The sequence below is a fragment of the Cottoperca gobio genome, chromosome 3 (genome assembly GCF_900634415.1).
Source record: "Cottoperca gobio chromosome 3, fCotGob3.1, whole genome shotgun sequence".
Taxonomy (NCBI): Eukaryota; Metazoa; Chordata; class Actinopteri; order Perciformes; family Bovichtidae; genus Cottoperca; species Cottoperca gobio.
This window is the reverse complement of record NC_041357.1, coordinates 6,399,744-6,420,536: the sequence shown is the minus strand read 5'-3', so window position 1 is coordinate 6,420,536 and position 20,793 is coordinate 6,399,744. Positions and strand designations below refer to the sequence as shown.

At 40.7% G+C, this 20,793-nt stretch overlaps 1 protein-coding gene across 3 annotated transcripts in view; it reads right to left on the bottom strand.

Annotated features, from left to right (window-relative positions):
- Nucleotides 1–1,185: 1,185 nt before the first annotated feature.
- Nucleotides 1,186–20,793, bottom strand: part of LOC115006353 (myocyte-specific enhancer factor 2A-like) — a 40,695-nt gene continuing 21,087 nt past the window's right edge. For 2 of the 3 annotated variants that reach the window (XM_029428552.1, XM_029428553.1), the window contains exons 3-10: nucleotides 20,213–20,416; nucleotides 10,373–10,507; nucleotides 9,502–9,709; nucleotides 9,122–9,175; nucleotides 7,407–7,549; nucleotides 4,214–4,337; nucleotides 3,714–3,816; nucleotides 1,186–2,667 (exon numbers count right to left, since the gene is read on the bottom strand). In XM_029428552.1, coding sequence (XP_029284412.1) covers nucleotides 2,340–2,667; nucleotides 3,714–3,816; nucleotides 4,214–4,337; nucleotides 7,407–7,549; nucleotides 9,122–9,175; nucleotides 9,502–9,709; nucleotides 10,373–10,507; nucleotides 20,213–20,416 — 1,299 coding nt within the window. In that variant the 3' untranslated portion in view covers nucleotides 1,186–2,339. The remainder of the gene's footprint in view (nucleotides 2,668–3,713; nucleotides 3,817–4,213; nucleotides 4,338–7,406; nucleotides 7,550–9,121; nucleotides 9,176–9,501; nucleotides 9,710–10,372; nucleotides 10,508–20,212; nucleotides 20,417–20,793) is intronic. The other variant, XM_029428554.1, reaches the window with a different exon arrangement.

The following is a 20,793-nucleotide window of genomic DNA, read 5'->3' as shown; positions in this document are numbered from 1 at the left end:
ATGAGGTTACTTGGACCCCTAGATGTGTCCATGTGAAGCTGAATCATTGTGTAAGTCCTTTTGATATGTCCATGATAAATCTAAAACGTTTTTATTATTTGCTAGACTTATTCGAGAGCAGTCTTTTGTGGCTCACATAAACCTAATCCTTTTCTCAAACAGCTGTTTGGCCTCATCATTCCCATTAACCTTGGCACATTTAATCCCTCCGCCCTCCAATTCTCCACGTCAGTGTACAGCGAGGTCTTGGCCATCATGGTTTTATGTTGCACTAAACTACAATAATCCTGTTGCACAGACAATATCTGATTTACCCAGTACATCCTCAGTGGACTACATACTTCCTGTCTGTTTGCAGCAGGCTTATTGTAGTCTAACAATCCAATCTAGTGCACACTGATGCTCTCAATGTCAGCCCTTTCTGAACAGCTAAATGTACTATTTTTTCTAATATTTTTCCCTTTCTTGTCTCATTCATGCATTCCAATGAACCAAGCACCATGACATCCTTTACAGTTGTGATTTGCACAACTGTATTTGTCATCATTTATAGTCACCTTTGCATCATTTCTTAAGACTGGTATCATTAAAATGCACCATTGCTGATGAAGAATTCTGATGACATTGCCTATCATAAAAAAAAAGTAAATCAGGAATGTGTAACAAAACGTATTCACCTGATGAACCAATTCACGTTCATGACTGAGATGCTTCCCGTTCACACTTCAGTTGAACCTCTGTGGTTACTTGCAGTGTTTCACTGCCCACCACATGTGCTGCCTCGTACTTACCCACACGTTCCATTTTCTCGGCATTAATCATGAACAGTCACACGGCCGTTCAGTAAATTCCCATAATCAAGAACCTCAGGAAATTCAATTTTGAATCATTACCCTGAACATATGCATCAGGGTGTGCACTTCTGCTCAAATGTCCTTTTGTTTGGATCTTTAAGTTTAGTTCCTTCTTCGTGCCTTTAAATACACCCTGAAGGAAGTCACCTCATGTACACGTCATAACAACTTTGTACTTCTGTGTTTCTCTCTGGTTAATTTGACAAAAGATTCCTTCTTTCAATAATAAAGCAAATTACCATCTCGTCCCCTACAAGCGTCTGTTGAGGCTATTGGACACAATCAGAAATCATATTTCACCCGGGCAGAAACAACAGACAGATCAACAATATAGAGTGACACCAAAAGTGATATATATTAAAGATAGTATATACAAAACAATAATGACATATTTTGGTAGTACATACAGAACAAGTGTCCATGGCTTTCAGTTTGAAATCTGAATGAAATATTGTCTTATTCTGTGCACAATATAAAACACAAAACAACATAAAAACAGCATACTGTTTTGGCTGATATAAATAAGTGTTTTTTCTGTATAAATAGGAGTAACAGGGAGGATGTGGAGGGGGTATTGCTTTTTATGTTGAACTCCTTCAATGTTTCAAACCCTGAGAAGATCAGAAATTAATCGGGTGACACCCAGTGGGACGTACCAGAAGCATTTCACTGCTTTACCACCAACATCATGAAGCCACAAGACTTTTTAGAGTCTTCTGTGTACAGTACTGCGTCCCGCTGGATGAGAAAATGACAGATTGTACTGCAATTGGACCCACATTATCAGTCTGTGATGCTTGAATGAGTAATATTTTAAAAGGACGGCATGTTATGTTTTAAAAGAATACTTCACCCACAAAATTACCTTTCCCATATCAAGTACTCATTCTGTTACCTTGAATTCTTGAAGAGAACTTTGTTTTTCTCACATGCCTCCACGGTGAAGGAAGAATTAAAACGTAGAGAAAAGTCCTGTCAATGCTCACTACTTCACACACACATGCATTTTGGCTAAATCCTAACTTTAAACACTTCGGACTCGCAAGAATGAGCAGTGCGCCTGTGACAGCCTGAGACTGCTAATGCGGAAATGTTTTAACAGTAAGGTGCTTGATACAGTTGGCTGTTGTTAAACGTGGCCCCCATTTACTTCGTTTACCGTGGGGCATGCAAGGACACATTCTTTTTCAAGAATTCAAGGTAACATGGGGTGAGTGATTCATATGCAAATGATCATTTTGTGGTATGGTAAGTATTCCTTTAAGTACCATGGAAGAAAGTTGATGAAATTATTCTCACAGATCCAAAAGTTTCAGACAAATTTTGCTCAACTCTTCTGAAAAAAATCTAACCGCAAAAAACAAACAAAACTTATTAAAAAAATAACAGAACACATCAATAATACAAAGAAATACACATTTCATTTGCACAACAGTGTCCTTCCTGTGTTCACCCTGGTGTTGTGTCGACGTGTGACTGTAGGGTTTATGTCACCCAGCTGTCCATTCGCATCCGTTTGACCATTGCTGGACTCTCCATGTCCTCTGAGCGACTCATAGGGAGCGTGTGGAAGTCCAGCCGCTGCTGCTCCTCCCGGTCGCTGCCGCCGCCCTCGTGGGAGCTGCAGGAGGAGCAGACGCTGTCTGCAGGAGACCTCCCCATCTCTGCTCTGGTGGATGAGTGAGGATGAGGAAGAGCATGAGCCTGGGTCATGTACCCTGATTGGCTGAGGTGGTCGCGGGGCGGGGAGATCGGCTCGGCTTTGATGTTGACGTTGTGGTTGGTGTTGATGGAGATATTGGAGCCCACAGAACTACATATGGAGGGACAGAGGAAGAGGCTGTTTTAAGGCTGTGACTGTGGGGCGAAGGCGCCACCTAGTGGAGAAGCTAACAGGTCTGCACACAGAAAAGGTTGCCTTTGTACTGAAACTTGTCCTGTGGTGGAAAGGGCTGTCTGACGACGAGGTAAAGCGGTGGAAAATTGATGTTTATGTTTCCACTTCACTACAATTAATAGGCAAATATTTTACGATACATAAATATTTTTATTTTATTTTTTACTCTTACTTCGTTTATTTGACAACAGGTGTTGTAAGTATATAACACTTTAAGAAATTACAAATAAAATATATGATGAGCTTTAAAAAGTATATATAATTGAGTTAAAGCTCTCATCTTATCATCTCTCATCTTCACCAACTAAAACAATAAAATGCTTCTTACACATTAATGCATGAGCAAAAACAATCTAATAATGTAATGTATAACAGTAAAACACTCACAGAAGGCATTGATCTGCATTTAGTGGGACTTTAGATTTAAATACATTAAGCTAATAAAATATTTTGAATTCAGGACACAATACAGTGTTTGTCCTACAAAAGTTGAACTCATAAGATTTAAAACGCACACGTTCAACTTAATACACTCAGAGGTTTTCCAGCTACAGCCATATTTGGCCTGGTATGACCAGTATCCTTTATGGTGAATACTATTAGCTTCATTAGCATTGTGCTACTGTTTCAATACGTTTATTTGTTTATAACTATCACTTGTGACCCCAGCTCAGCAAAATGTGCATAGTCTCGCTTTAATTTGTCATTTGTGTCATATTGCTACTTTCATTTAAGTAAAGGATCTGAACACTTCCTCCACCACTGAACTCGTCAGTGTGAAGCTGCCGTCAGAACCACATCTTTAAGTCAGTAACCTCCCTCTTCATTTCTCCACATCACATCTTTGTCATCTTCTGTACATACTACTGTATGCTAGGTGATAACTTAGTGTAAATAATGTCAACTAACAAACTGTGAAACTGTAAAACCTGTCATCAGTTATTAAGAGAGAGGTTACTTACTTCAGTGAGCCCAGCTGGTGTTGCTGCCATGCCACCATGGAGCCCAAAGAATGTCCTGCAGGGGAGCTGAAGCCCGACAGCTCGGCACTATTCAGGGAGTAATCTAACAAAGAGAGAGACGACATGTAAGTATGATAGCACACAAAGCAGATACATCGAGTCATGCCTGGCCTTCCTTGATACAACTTAAAAGCTACTTTGCTCACATTCCCACAATGAGCTGCTAAACAACCTCAAAGTGTTCTTCACAGATTCAAGGTAACACGAGGTGAGTAAGTGATACACACACTGTCATTTTTGGGGTGAAGTGTTCCTTTAATGCTAAGAATGCCTGAACCATCTGAACTCACAGTCCTGTAGGCTTCTTCGGGGAAGGTAGATATTATGTGGTATTATCTGGTTGTCCTGTTCTCTCATTTAACATTTAAATGTCTTTGGGTCGTCAGGGGCGACGCTAATGACAGCTATACAGTACAAATAGAATAATCGTCATCAGGTACCGTTGTTGTAGGCAGAGCTGATGCCGGAGTAGATCAGACTCTGGTGAGGCAGACTGGGTGTGGTGATGGAGACCACTGGGGTGGACAGAGGCTGGCTGGACTGACTGCTCAGCCGCTGGTTACTCTGGAAACACATGAAAACATATACTTAGTCACTAAGTGTATTCCTTAATGCAGATATAGGTACAGCGGATGACATGCAGCTGCACATGGCTTGTGATGTCCCATTTCAACCACATGATGTCAGTATCCATTTATTCTCCCATGGAGTCTTTCTACAACGACTGAGAACTAATTCCCTTTATAGGAAACATCTAACCTCAAACACTATATTCCAGGCATAACATGTACAGTACCTTCTGGCGTGTCCACTTTGTACCAACATCTATTTTTTCTTTCCTCCCTAATTTCCTACATTTTCCAAAATGCCTGCAACTTGTGAGTGTGTGCGAACTTGCTATGGTCCATCGTCCTGCTCAAGAAAACCCTGAACAGCACAAAGGGCTGTTAATGGATGCTGAATGTTTTGCATTACTAAAAGTCAACCAGACACTTACTAACCTGCCAGTTTCTTCAGTTCATCTCAAAACACTGCTAATCCATCCGGGACAGTCATTACTTAGTATTACAACACACAAGAGGGCCTAGTTTGTACAACATTTCTTGAAAATGCAATCCTATCCTCTAAATGACTTGGTTCAATTTTAAACTATTTTATATTCGTACTATTATTATTATTATTATTATGATTTTTATTATTATCCTCATTATTATCATTATCATTATCATTATTATTATTATTATTATTATTAGTAGTAGTAGTAGTAGTAGTAGTAGTATTTGGGTATTTGGGTAGGTGTACATTTATCTATAAATTGTTTTATTTTAATTTTCTATGCACTCCCTTAGTTCAACATCTCCTCCCCCTGTCATGCATCCTCCCTCGAGACTTTGTCCCAGGTTGACTGCGTGAAACACATATGCACACATGCGCACACGCGCACAACATTTTGATAACTGTCTTGTATTCACGCTTTTTGTCTTCCTTGCCCTGTTTTTGTTCTGTTCATGTTTCTTTTGCCTTTGTCTTGCCATACAAATATAAATAAATGTAAACAAGTTGAGCTAGGTTGCGTGATTAAGCGCTTGACATTTCAACTGGTGGCAGTCTCGTTCAGGAAGGAATTATAATCAGGTCTCCTGCTGCAACCTCAGTGCTAATTCACTGTGTTAATGAGTGCTTAACAATTAATATTAAAACATATAACACCAGCAGGCAATTCATTCTGGCTTGTAAAAAGCTGCTGGTGATCAAAACTAGTGGCTCTTTAAACCTTTAAACACATTTCTAAAAATCATTACAAGTTTTGTGTTATTCCTCTCTGGGCTGTTGCTGTTCCAGCCTGATAATGTCAGCGATGACATCACCCTGAATGAGGTAATTCACTACGCGCAGAACCATATCAGAACTGCCCTGCAGGCCACCTGAGGGTAACACACACACACACACACACACACACACACACACACACACACACACACACACACACACACACACACACACACACACCTGAAACATACATGCTCAAAGAGAAGGACTAACCCAGTGTGTCCTCCCCCCTTCCCTTTGTTATCTGTGGAACTCCAGTCACTTAGTGACACATGCCATCGTAGAGAATTCAAGTTTGAGCTAACACAGTAATGATTTTAACAATGTCACAACATCATTTTTTAATCTGAGGCACATTGCCAAAATTAGACCTTTTTCAACTCAGCACAGTGCTGATACATGCTTTTATCAGTGACTGCCTTTCATTTAATGTCCCAACAAGAACTCTCAGATCTTCCACTGTCTTAAAGAAATCTAGGGAGGCTGCTTTCTGTTGTTATGGCTATTTCTGATGTTGTTTTGTTGAGCACGTTGGGCTGCATCTTTGCATGAAATGTGCTATACAAATAAAGTTGTTATTATTATTATTATTATTATTTGATATATATGATGACAGTAGTAGTCATTTTTGAATATTGGTTAAAAGAAACACAATAAACAAATAAAAGAAAGAAAATGTGTTTGTGCTTGTTTATGCAAAACACAAATAGGAAAGGAAGCATAGTGTAGACACTTACATGCACACATATGCTTAGAAGAGGAAGTGAAAGGCAGTTTCAAAATGATCAAACAGAGGAGTTGCTGCTGTCTGACCACAACTCAACATCTTTTACTGCAGTGAATGAAAAAGCAGAAACAAACGTGTGTCATCAGCTGAGCAGCAGCCTCTTCTGTTGGGTTAAACATTGTGGAAATATTTTGTTTTATGTTTTTTTTGCCTCTGCAGGCCAGTGTCAACCCATAAAAGCTGGTATTCATTACTCACACCACTGAAAAATAATATCCTGCAAACAAGATGACTATTGATTATTTGTCATCCAGTGATCAACATGGGAAATTATGATGATGAAATGATAATCAAATTCTATTTTTGTTACATAGTTTGCTAATTGTTACATCATGTTTGTGCATAGTGTGGGAGGGAAGGGCAAAGCAAGGGAGTTAAGAGCAAACAATAACTTCAATAACCCAGCTCAGTTGCTGAATGTATCTGAAGGGAGTCATGAACTCTATTAGATTGTGTGCATCTAATCTCTACAACATTACATTACATGTCATTTAGCAGACGCTCTTATCCAGAGCGACTTACAGTGAACTACAGGGACAGTCTCTTGGGGTTAAGTACCTTGCTCAGGGGCACAATGGTGCAGCCCCGGTATTGAACTCACGACCTTCCAGTGTTCAGTTTAGAAGGCGTACCACTAGCGTTCCACATGTGGGAAGGTCCAGATGACAAACAATTGTTCTGTAAAGTTTCTGGCCAGCTCTGTGGTAATCTGTATCATCGATTTACCTCCTTCTTGTCTGCTCAAGAAGTCCCTTCTGGTTTTCTGATAATCCTCAGACTCAGCCTGTGAGTTATGCATAAGCAGCTGAGAAGTGCAACATGAAAGTTTTACATGGTGGTAGCTGGTAGCCCTCTAGTGGCCACAAATAAAATAATAAAGCTTTACAGTCAGTGTCATTGTATTAACAACCAGCCTCAAAAACGTCATTTCTTAAAAAGAGAGTGCCAATACATGGAGGACATTTTTTTGAGGACTTTTATTGCGATCCTAAATATATAACCACACACACACTTACCAGTGTCTGCATCATTCCTTTGGACTGAGGGACGACCACTCGGAGGTCTGTCTTGTGGCTGGTAGGTGGAAGAGGAGGAGGAGATTTGGGTGGTAGGATCTTCCCCAAGCTGCCTCCACCAGGTGAGCCCACAAAACCGTTCACTGAACACAGAAATTAAGAAATACAGGGACATTTGACAAGTGATGGTGAGGAAATACCGACAAATAAACTTTCTGCTGGGATATTTTATTTTTAGAGTAAAATTACAATGCACCTACATTTAGAGATATTTAAAGATTTGGAATGTGCGGCAAAAACATTGAGGAGGTTCTATGTGTTAGATCCATTAAACCAACCGTTCCACCACCAGGCTCTGGATGGAGAATAGATAAAGTACGGCTATATATTATACAGGAGATAATCATGAATAATTCATCTTTTTTTGCTCTTGACATTACATAATGGCTGTGTTCTTATGAGACATGCTGTACTGGGAGGGAGAGCAGGAAGACGGCAGGCAGGACAGTTTGCAACGAAATTTGCAAAGGGATAATATAGGAACTTTGTGATGGATATAACAGGGGTTCACAAGAGAGAGAGAGAGAGAGAGAGAGAGAGAGAGAGAGAGAGAGAGAGAGAGAGAGAGAGAGAGGAGGAGGGAGAGAGGGAGAGCGGAAGCGAGAGAGAGAGAGAGAGAGAGAGAGAGAGAGAGAGAGAGAGGAGGAAGAAGAGAGAGGAGAGAGAGAGAGAGAGGAGGGAGAGATATAGGAATCTCTCTCTCTCGCTCTTTGCTCCCTTTCTTTCTTATCTCTATCTCTTCTCTCTCTCTTTCTCCTCTCTCTTTCTCTCTCTTCCCGCTCTCTCTCTCTTTCTCCCTCTCTTTCTTCGCTCTCTCTCTTATCTCTCCTCTCTCTCTCTCTATTTCTTCTCTCTCTCCCTCTCTCTCTCGCTCGCTCTCTCTCTCTCTCTCTCTCTATCTCCCCTCTCTCTCTCTCTTCTCTCTCTCTCTCTCTCTTCTTCTCTCTCTCTCTCTCTCTCTGCTCTCTCGGCTCTCTCTCTCTCTCTTCTCGAGAGAGAGAGAGAGAGAGAGAGAGAGGTCAGTTGCTGGGCCCCTAGAATCATCATGACTGATAAAGAAGATGAAAATGACCCTTATTGCAAAAACAGTACAATTTTCAGAAATCAGCGCTAATAGCTTCACGAACTTAAGTGAAATTCTTGGTGTCTTCAGAGAGTTGGTGCTAACTGAAGCACATCTAAAAGGGAAGTCACGCCAAGACTTCCCTCCTCTTCTTCAAGTCATGCACTCTTCTTAATTTACCTCTTGTCATTATCCCTAATATTGCTTATGGTTTTGAATTTCCTTACCTTGGAAAGCACTTATGGCTTGAAAATGCTCAATAAATATAAGTCATTATTATTATTATAATTATTTCCCAGTCTGCACTGACAGACTGGGATATTAAATCCCAAATATGGTTTCTCTCTGTAACGTTTAAATTCCTTGTTTGAAGTTTTGAGGAATGCACCTCGTCAAGACCTGTAGCTTAGGATCTGAACATTTTTCTTTTTCTCTCTGCCATTGTTCTGTCTGTGTTCTTGGTGCAAAGGCAACATTTGTACTATAATAATATCTTAACTCAGAGCTTGAAGCAGAGCACAAAGCGTTTGCAAGTGATGCATTATTCATGTTTTGTCAGAGTGTGTTTGTACGATTCCTAAGAGGTACATACCAACTGGTCCAGACCCATTTTGCAGAACCATATCAGAACTGCCCTGCAGGCCACCTGAGGGTCACACACACACACATATGTAGATATTAGCCCCATTAGGACAATATTTAATTCTCTACAGGAGCGTGGCGATTTTGACACCTCATGTGCTGGTCAGTGATTATTCCTGTGTGGGTTTTTTTCTTCCCCTTCTCCGGGAACTAATACTATTTGCCTACTGTGTTTTTTTGTCACAGTTGTTGGTCCTCGTACGTCCTATCCAGACAAAAAGTGAACCTCTAAATTTAAATGTACTACTTGTTGTGTTTTAACACCCACCCACACCCACCCACACACACACACACACACACACACACACACACACACACACACACACACACCTGCGTGTCCAGAGCTCGGAGGTCTTTGTGCAGGGTTTATGTTTCGGTGGAGGTGTGTGTGAGGCAAGGAGAGGATCCCACTGTCAGCCAGAGCTGCTGTGGCTGCAGCGAGAGCTTGGGAGGTCGCTCCTCCTCCTCCTCCTCCTCCTGCACCGACGCTGTACGCCATGCTGCCATGCATGAAGTTCTGCTGTGGTAGGCCAGTGGACTGGAGAGGAATTGACAGAGAGAGACATGTCAACATGATAAATACCAGAACATAATACTTATTATTATTACCCACAATCTGTTTTTGTCTTTTATTTCTTGCCTTCTTGTGATCTGTGTCTGTTTGACCAGGTACTTCACTAAAAGGTTCAAGTACATGATCACCAAGTGACTAACTGACTGGCAGGTTGTGCTGTATACCAGCACAGAAGCTAAGCAACGTACTGCAGCGACAAAAAGTATTTTAGCCACCTAAAAAAGGCCCACCTAAAGAAATTAATATCAGTTTAAGTGTACGCTATATTCAAAATATTCTCACCGATTTAGACTTGCGGTCAGACAGCTTTCATGAAAGGAACTGAAGCCGTTATCTATGCTCTCGTCAAAGCCACCAGACCACACTGACAAAAGCAGTCATTTTACCCCTCAGAACACAGATGCTGTTATTCTACTGCTGCTGGATCGGTTAGTTTGTTCGAGTTATTGTGTGATTATTCTCCAAACTCGGGGAGTGCAGACTGTCATCTACTGTAGATAATACATCGATACTATGGATAAGTACCTGATACAACCCCACTTCAAAAAACCTGTCCCTTTAACAGACTTCCGATATTATTAAGCAAGGCTGTACTTGGTGTACACAATAAACTACAGTGCAACTCACAATTTTATGACTCTTCATCATGTTGTCAAAGTCTTCATTTATCTTCTTGTATTTCTCCTCAGTGTTGGGCGTGAGGATGTAGGAGGCGTCAGCGTCAGGGCTGTCACAGCCTCTGTGCTCCTTCTTGTTCAGAGCCTGTAGGTAAAATAAACCCAGGAGAGATATCAAACAACAACAAAAAGGTTAATAAGCATTGGTTAAATATAAAAAAAAGAAAATAAATAGCACGAACATCAATAGTTCTTTGGCTCAGCTTACAGCGGCCTGTAGCTGACATTCATTATAAAGCCACATTTCCCCAAGAGAGAGTAGTGAGCTGACTTCTGAGAGCAGAGAGAGCTTCATAAATCACAATAAACCAGTTTGTTAAAAACGATTTACATATGTAGTCCTTCATTATAGACCACAATTTCTAAAATACAGTCAAATTTAAAAGCTAAAAAAGTTCAGTCTTTTTCTCAGAAAGAGGTCTGCTAAAGAAATTAGATATAAATACACATATAAAAACAAAATGAAATAAATGTGAAAAATAGTCAATATAAATCAGTTTAAACCTAAAAAAAACATACATTCTTCAGTATTACAATATAATACCATGTGTCCATGTCACCGGGTATTGCAGAACACAGTGTATGGTTCTGGTGGCTCCTTTCTAATGTGCGGTTAAAAGGCAGGAAGGACAACCACCACTGACAAGAACAGACACCAGATCTGATTCTCTAGAGGTCACAGTATAAAGATACTTCCCAAACACTGAGGTCATATTTACATTACTGTAAGTCTGTAACTCAAGTTCTTTACTGTGATTCTCAATACAGTAAGAACAAGCAAACACCATCTTACCCTGTGGTAAAATGCCTGTGATGAGTTCATCTCTTTGCAACAACATTAAAACATTCAATATTAACAACATTATTAAACTTTTAACTATTATAAATTATTAATAGTGAAATTGATGCTGTGAGCATGTTAGCATGCTGACTTTAGCATTAGCACACCAGCATGGCTGAAGACCCTTAGTCCTCTCTTCTCCTCTACATTCATAAATACAGTCTGCAGGACTTCTTACTCTGTCTGCTGTAAGGAAGGAATGTCCTCTCCAGCTAACTGTAGGAGCGAGTGTCTGGCAGTCTGTTTGCCTTTATAAACTTTGAGGCAGCGTGACAGACACAAAGCTGGCCTGAGTAGTGCACATATTAGCAGAAGTCTTCCTCAGAGAGAGATGCCGCTCCACATCACAGACTTACTCATCTATATTCACAGCAGCCTGGAGTCAGCGGATATCTTTTACAGCGAGCCTGAAACAACTTTGGGTTTGCTTGGGTGTTTATAGTGGTGAAGAGTGGACAGACAGGGAAATAAAAGGCAAAACGCCGGCTGTTGATGCATGCCCGAACACTACAGAGATATAGCCGTTAAATGAGATTCATTAGCACAAACAAATCTGTGGAGGATCGTATTACTGTCAGCAGCACAGCTGGGACAAATATCCAAATATCTGCGGCGGTTAGAATTACATTTAGGTTCTGCTTCGGGTAAAGGCCGGCGTCTGTATGTCAGTGAGGGTTCCTTATATATGGGTATGTATCATCAATCATAAACAATAATTACAATTATCTCCCCTCCCAAACAAAGAAGAGTTGAATCTCACTCATCGTCCCTCCGGGCTCCCTTACAGTCAAGATGGCGGCGAAGTTAACAAAGCGGGGATGTATTCATCTTGTATCGTATATATCAAATCAGGTATGGGATTAATCTGCAGATGCTCCGGTTCAAAATGAGACCAAGCTTTTCTATGGATGACAGTTTTCGAGCCCAATAAAAAAGCAGTCAATGACGGCATAAAACAGTCAATACAATAGGTTTTGTAAAATCACCGCAATCCCGAGAGGTCCTTGAGCATACAGTCATAAATGTGAAAGAAAATATTAAACTGATGGGTACAGTAGTATGCAGAATTAGCGGTGAACAGACACACAACTGCCAGAGATAACAATAATATTGTACAAATGTACACACTTGTGTGAAAATAGGACGTGGAACCACAATGTCACTTTCTGTCATAACATCCTCCTTATGGTTTCATGATTTCTAACTCCTGTTGTAACATACTGGGATAATAAAAAGTGTCTTTACATCGCATCATACCTTCAACATATACATGTACACCATCTGACCCTGTTATAACAACACAAGGCACATTACATGCTCGGTGTGAGCACTTCTGTTGTTAAGCATTGAAGCCTCCGTTACAGATTTCCTTTTTTTGTGTTAGGAAATTAACAACATTTTAACTTGCATGTGTTTTGCCACTTTGGGGCAGTGAGCTATGAACACCTTTGACAAACCTTTTAGCAAACCTATTTACAAATTCAGCAGATACAACATCAGTATTTGGAGCTGTGTTTCTCTGCACCTGTCCAATGTTCACTCTCCTTTTAGCTTTGCTTGGTCTCCACCTGCTCCTTATAACTTTGATAACTTTGTCTATCTATCCTTTGGTGCTGAGCGGGTAAGGCATGATTACAGTGTCCAAAGAGAGAAATGTGTATTATTGAAATTCAAAATGTCTTATTCATCACATAAAAAGAAAAACACATGTAATCCCAATTGTAAATAAAAATGGAGTCAAACAAAGACTTGGCATTGTTCAGGAGGCTTAGAAAGATGAGCTTTAGATAAATAGGTTAGAACATGGACGGATTAATTGATGGATGTTAATATACAACACCTGGACTTCGGTACAGGAGCCATTAGAACAAATCTAATCATGAGGGCATCATGCGAGCCTGTGCTATGACATCAATTCTCTGGTATCCATCATCTCATCTCTGCTCCTCATTACTTTACACGTCATAGCGTGAAAAGGACAGAGCAACACACCAGCCAGCTGACTGTCTGTCCACCACATGTCCTCTGCATTCCCAGACACTGGTAGTTATTAGGAGCTTTAAACACACACTCACATGTCTATTTTCACCACAGGCCTGAAACTACAGTTTAACAACTGGTGACCACAGAAGTCGCACGCTCAATGTCTGCTCAATTCAACGGCTGGTTATTTCCACACTGCAGTAAACATCAAACTGACCAGTTTAAATTAAGACACATGCAGAGTTTGGCTTGTTCAACTCAAGCTTTCCCTAAAGCGTGAGCTTGTTCTGTGGACCTTTACAATTGACAATTATGCTCTTTTGTCTAATTATGGGATGGTACCTTATGTGTGTTACCGTGTAGCAGTGCCAGCAATTATTTGATATTAGTTCAAATGACAGCTGTCAAAGGATGATCCATCAGTGACTCAAAGATGATGTAAATTACAGATAAAATGGCCTTGACACACATGGTAAAGTAATAAAGACAATGCAAAACACAAACTTGTCACACTTTTACAGAATTCTTTCCAGAAAACTTGAGCTCCATCATCAGGAATGACTGTTTGGAAATGCCAAATGCAAGTCAGTAGAGTCACAAGAGTTAATTGTTCCAGTATACTAACTCAGTGCACTCAGAGAGCGCAGACCTCTGCCAAGGCCATTTCCATAAGTGAAATATAACGCGTGTATCCGCCCACGTGATTTGGATCTGCTTGAAAATTCAATGGGTTCTTCCTTTCTCCATGCTACACCCTTTCACCAAGTTTCCTTAAAATAGAGCCAGTAGTTTTTCCGTATTCCTACTGAAAAATAAACAAACTAACAAACAAACAAACAAACCAGAAGGGCACTCCGAGAGCGCGGAGCTTTGCCAAGGCCAAATGCAAGGTTAAAAAAAAGTGAAAAATAATCTGTGTATCCGCCCTGTCATTTTGATCAACTCCAAAATGTAATGGGTTCTTCTTTGGGCCATGCTTCACGCTTCCACCAAGATTCTTGAAAATTGGGCCTGTAGTTTTTCCGTAATTCTGCCGACAAGCAAACGAACCGTACCGAAAACATAACCTCCTTGGCAGAGGTAATTAGCTTGTATTGTTTAACATTCAACACTTATTCCCTGAAATGTTCCACTAAGAGCAAACACCCTGCTCCTGCTACATGAAAGCACTGCAGTGTCTAGTATCAGTTTTAACAAGCTCATTGCAGGGAAGTACATAACCTGTCCACTGGAATGCGTCTGTATGAACAACAAGCATTACAGTGCTCTTCTCACAATAAACTCTGGCCCAGATTCTGCTCCAACAGTCATATTTATAACAGAAAAACTAAGCAGGACTGATCCACATCTGGCTGTCTGATTGCAATCATAACCTTGTAAAATATCTGCAGGAACATCGTAAACATTACAGTAAGTTGACGCGCCTCCAGAGCAACATGCAGCACTGATATTTAACGCATAATGACTTGGCAATCATTATTAACGATGTGAGGAGAAATTAGCTCAATTACGACTGATGGAAAGTTCTGTGTTTGCTCAGCATCAGGAGTTTGTTACTCTACAATCATGTTACTCTATGATTCAGGTGTGAACTCTGCTCGACCTTACAACCAAAGGGGAGGGAAGAGGACAGCTGTTACTAATCATGTGATCACTCCTTAAATGTTTCACACTATTCTCAGGTAGCTTTACAGTTTATCTTTAAATGTGGGGGAGGTCCAGCTTCTAAGAAAGAAGTTGTTTTCTTTAGAGGATGGACAGTATGAGGGCACAGAGGGACACAGAGGAGACCCAGGAGAGAAGGGTCTAGTGGGATTTAGTCCAAGACCCACCGGGCTATATGTGGCTCCACAGATGCTGCTTCAAACCACTACATCATGTCTGGGCACTGACGACTAACTTAAAGTGTCTGCTAGAGAATCTGACAGTGTGTGTCTCCTTATCATCTCAAATGTCAAAGTCGGCTTTAGTGGACCTCCGAAGGCATGTGGATCTTTGCCACCATGAGGCACGAGCTGCAACGTTAAGCATCTTAACATGTGAGGGTGATGTCTTGTTGCTGTTGGGGCTGCATCAAAGATAAAAGAAGGCCGCTCTCTTCACCCTGGAGAGAGCTTTCCAGTTGGGTGATTGCCCGAGAGGCTACGAACAGGGAAGGCACAGTACTGTTTTGAGACGTGATTCGACACATCTGTGGCAAATAAGCTCACACACTTCCAAAGGCCAGTCCGAGCAGTTTCTGCAGATTTTATTATGAAGCGTCCTTCATATTCGTCTTGCAGTGAACCAAAAGGACCACTCCGCTGTATCCAGTGTCAGGTTTTAGTGGGTTGTAGTTTTCACTTTCTGTTATGGTTCTCATTTATCTCTGGGCTCCGCAGGCTGAAATGATCACATCGCATACCTTGGACGGTTGCTCTGTTGTTGCTGAAACACAACTCTGCTGCACACAAACCTGTCTCATTATTATGACAAAAGTAATCTGTCAGTGAGATTAGCTGACCAGTCCACTGGCTTTGTAGTTGTTTTAGCTGGCGGACTATCATCAGTAAAATAAAATAAAAAAGGTCTCCTGGAATCCAACTTCCTTTTAGGTTGACGTTACACTTTTATCTGCTCTGTATGGAGATAGTGTGTTTCAAAAGTTATTTCTTAAAGTCAAACTGAAATTAAAAGTCAGTTTTGCTTATAAATCTTTGCATATCCATAGTCATACAATTCTCCTCTCATCAATATGCATCTAAATCTACCTCTAATTTAAAACCCTTTTTTATGAAAGGTGGAACTTGTATTACCATGAATATAGAAAGTATCCTGACAGTGGAATAAACTCACTCTTGGAAGCCCTGTGTATTTTGAGAAAAGAAACATTTAAATCGTCAAGATACATTAACAAAAAGAAAGATGACAGGTTTCCTGGACAAACAATGGGGGTCAAAAGTTGGTTGTTAGGTGCATACAGGCTGATGATTGGTCACCTTAAGGTGCTGCCCCCCCCCCCCCCTCATTGAACGGTCAGAGAGCCACAGCCACATGAGAGAATAGTCACAGAGAAATATTGGCAATTCTACTGATGGGAGAGGAGTTAATGTCTGCCCTAGAAGTCGTTAGATTTGTTGCTAGGCGCTTTTTTAAAGAAAAACATCTCTAAAAAGGGGGTTTAATAAAATCTAATCTAACGTTGCTATGTTGGCAACGCTGGGGCGAACACCAGGAATCGTATTAACTTATTAAATATTGTTGTTTAGTATGTACAAAATAAACAAATAAAAATGAGGGTTATGTGCCGGATTATTTCTCAGCAGTGTGGTATCAATCTTCTAATAAGCTTATTCCCCAAAATGTCAAACCATGCCTTTACAACATTAAAGGTGGAAAGCTGACTGTGTACGATATGTACGTTTCTCTGGTCAGTAACACACTATGAGTTAGCAGCTGCTAAGACAGCACATCTGCATCATTAGTTCTCAGATGTCAGTCAGTGCAATGGGAAACATCCATCCATTGTTTATACAAATATGTTGTTTGAAAATGGAAAGAAACCCAGTAACAGCTGCCTTATAATTATATAAGCGAGGAGATATCACATTGCAATTCGACTAGACAATACCAACAAAAGCTAAGAGTTAAGAGTATGATCTATGTGTGTGAAAATGAGAGATAATCATCAGCCAACATCAGGTTCCATCCAACAATGACAATGACACAGGAAGCCTGTTGCAGCCAGTGGGGTTGTACTTGTACACAGTCAAATGTTGTGCGTAATGTTGCAAATGGTCTGACCGATATGTAAAAGATCAATCTCTCACTTTCCAGGCTATGTTTTAACGAGCTTGTTTATCTGCGTAATAGATGTGGGACAATGCAAATAAGGGCTCAAAGTAGGCAAAACAAACCCAGCTAATGGCTTACAGAGCCAACGCAGGTGTATGTCTGTGGTTTACAGCAGGAGAATAGACATTATTATGCCTTTTAGAGTCATTATGCGTGACCTTTTCTTTTGTTCTTTGCAGCTCTATAACAGTCTCATTCCCCTTGAGAAACAACGTTAGATTTTCTTGGGAAGGTTAAGTTTGAGTGTGTGATTCTGGTAACATAGAAAACACTAAGTGAAGACAGAGAGCAGCTGGAAACCATGCCTGGACTCTCCTGAAACAAACTTGGAACCTGAAGCTCCTCTCTTTTTCAGGAACAGGAAAGAGGCACTTTGAAAAAGAAAAACACAGTTAGTTTGGGAAGTTTAGCTTCCTTGACATACGTGTGTGTGTGTGTGTGTGTGTGTGTGTGTGTGTGCGTGTGCGTGTGTGTGTGTGTGCGTGTGTGTGTGAGCAGTAAATTCAGGCTGTCAGCAAGGCAAACACGCATTAGGCGCTTACATAAACAGCCAGAACGTGAGTCACGATGGCCATTCATTTTTAATTGCAGCCGCAATGAGTACGTGCTGTGACAGCGCTGCTCAGGGACCATGATGCAAAAGAAGGGCCTCACACAACGGGTGAACAGCTGGGTCTTATCCTATCCCTGAAAACATCTAGTATGTAGCCAGTAGACCAACTTATTAGTATTATTAGTATAATTGATACTAATTAGTTAATAGTATAATTCATGATGTGAAAAGCTCAGTCTATTTCTAATTCTATTTTGAAGCAGTGTAAATATAACTACTAATATACTGACAAGTCTGACAAGGTGGATGTTCCGCCATTACAGTCATTTCTTATTATTTTGTATTCATTTTCACCCCCTCAGGCTGGCCATGTTTGGTCATTAAAATGAACAATGAACAAACTATCAAGGCTTACAGTTGCTACACATTCACTTTATCTCTCTTTTTACAACAATGCTAATGGCAAAAAATGACTCTTCATCACACGTAAACAATATCAAAGTGTTAGCATGCATACTGTACACAGCTACCAACTAGAAAACCTATTAGCTCTCGGCCTGTTCGTTAGATGTTTTGTGTTGTGTTTGTACTTCCTGTTTTATTTTGTTAATTACCTGTTCTCTGTTGTTTCTACTTCCTACCCCCAGGTGTTCCCAATCTGTTCTTAGTGTCCTCACCTGTGTCTCGTTGTTCCCTCTCACTTCTTGGTGTGTATAGTCTGTGTTTTGTTTGTCTCTCGTTGCCAGTTCGTCTTCGTTCTTTAATGTCAAGAGTCCTAGCGTTAGTCCCTGTCTTCCTGCTCCCTGTTTTCCAAACGTTTGATTCCCCGGCTTCCTCGACCCTGTTTCCGGGACCTGATTCTGTCTTTGCCTGATCCTTGTCTGCTGGGCTGTTACGCTGTGTACCCACCCGTGTACCCACCCGTGTACCCACCCGTGTACCCACCCGTGTACCCACCCGTGTACCCACCCGTGTACCGAACCTGTTTCCGTGACCCGACTCTGCTCCTGGATTACCCCTGCATGCTTTGTATGATCAACTGTCTGTGCGTGTACCATAGCCACTGCAAGGTTTCAGTAAAAACTATTTCTATTTCCATTGATCTGCCTCTGAGTCGTGCCATAGTTCCACCCTCCTTCTGTCTTGATCGTACCGTTACAAAACCACCATTTTTGTACCAAACCTTTTGTCACATTTTGGTGAAAGTTGACCATCTTGCCAAATTCAGTCATTTTAAAAATTCTAACGTACCGTATTTGAAGTATGTGTAATCATTAGGATTTTCCTATTATATGTTTACACGTTTAACCGTATGCTTTTTAAATGTTTATTAAAACTCTTTATTAAAAAGTATAACTACATTTTCCATTTTATTTTTGCCAGTTTTCAGTTCTGTTGTGTTTTCAGCCTGGTTTGTTTGCCTGTTTGTCAGCAGTAGGGAACAACTATTGACCCGATTTACATGAAACCTGGTGGAAGGGTGAATCTTTGGCCAAGAAAGAGCCCATTATATTTGAGTGGATCAGAATCCCGTGGCAGATTCACTCTTTATATTTCACTTATGGAAAAGGCCCTGGTGGAGGGCTGTGCTCACGGAGTGCCCCTCTAGTTTGTAATCACTCTTATTGGATGTAAGGACTTCATTTTCCCACAGGTTTTTTTTTTTTACCAGTATTACCACATTAAGTCTTCATTGTCTCATGATGTCCTATTGTTCTGTACCATGTAAGTCAGCATGAAGTTACTCCAGCGCCTGAGTTGTCACAGGGACATTCTTGTTGAGTCTCTCCTGCCTCTAAAACGTTACAGCTAGTCTAGGCATACACTTTGTGTGTAATATAAAGTTTAGCATTTATGTGTTCCCTCGAATGACAAAAACACATTAAATGTCTTTGAGAATATATATTCTACTGCCCCACATTTAAAAAGACGTAAGACAGCACTTAAGGCAGCAACAGCTTAACGTCCTCTGCCGTTACACTTCCTAGAAACTCTTCCTTCTGAAATACAAGCTGCAGTCATTTCCTTCCTTTTATTCTCTAAATGGATGCTAACATCGTCAGTCTTCAACCCTAATGGGAAAGTAAAGAATTTGTGTATAAATCCTCCATTTGATGTTTTACAAGGCCAAGATCTCTCTCGCTCTCCTCTTCTTGCTAGGTCTTTCATTTATATCCCTCTCTTTCACTGTCTATTTGTTCCTCTTGTATTTGTTCCTCTGTATTTACTCTCTAACTGTCAATGTAACAAAAAACAAGTCTAGAGTGTCAATTCCCAAATTATAAAAGTCTTTCGAATATCAGATATTTTCTAACATTTCTCGAGCATTAATGTGAAACAGGCTGTTTAATGTGGTGCATATTTGTAATTAGGCATTTACTGTATCAGGCACTCGCAACACTATTTACGCTGACTGCAACAGGATAATAGCTTTCAATAGCAAAGAGGGAAAAGAAAGTTCACAGACTTTACATTAATAAGACTGCGCTGGGTATTTTGTCAGGTCAAAGCTCTCCAGACAACACTGGCATGACATGAGCTGGAGAAGAGCTTTTGAACTAACTGACACTGCCACTCACCTCGACAATGTCCGAGTTGGTTCTGCTCTCGTGGGGTTCGTTGTACTCTGTGTATTTCAGGAGGACTTTGTCCATGTCGGTGCTGGCATACTGGAACAGCTTGTTGGAGCTGTTGAAGATGATGAGGGCGATTTCACAGTCACACAGAACGCTGAGCTCATAGGCCTTCTTCATCAGACCGAACTTCCTCTTCATGAAGGTCACCTACAAACACAGAAACCAAGGGTCAAGCTAGTTTTCTTCCAACATCCACTCCTGTGTTGTCATTAGTTGTTTGTGTTTATTATCATTAATGTTCTGTCTATTAATGTATGTTTTTGTTACTAGTTTCAATGCTTCTGACTCTCAATAAACATGTGATCCCAGAAAGAAACGTGTTTTCCTTTCAGGCATTTTGCAGCTGCTCTTACCCAGAACAACTGATATGAGGCAATGAACTCAGCGTTGTTAAGAGCTACATCAAAATACACAGTGAGTTGCTGACAGAACCTTGTAGTGTAGAGAGATAAGAAAAGTGATTCAAGATGTGTCTGTGTCACGGGAGGAGGTGGAAGGAGGGGGGTTTACCAAAAAAGGGTGGC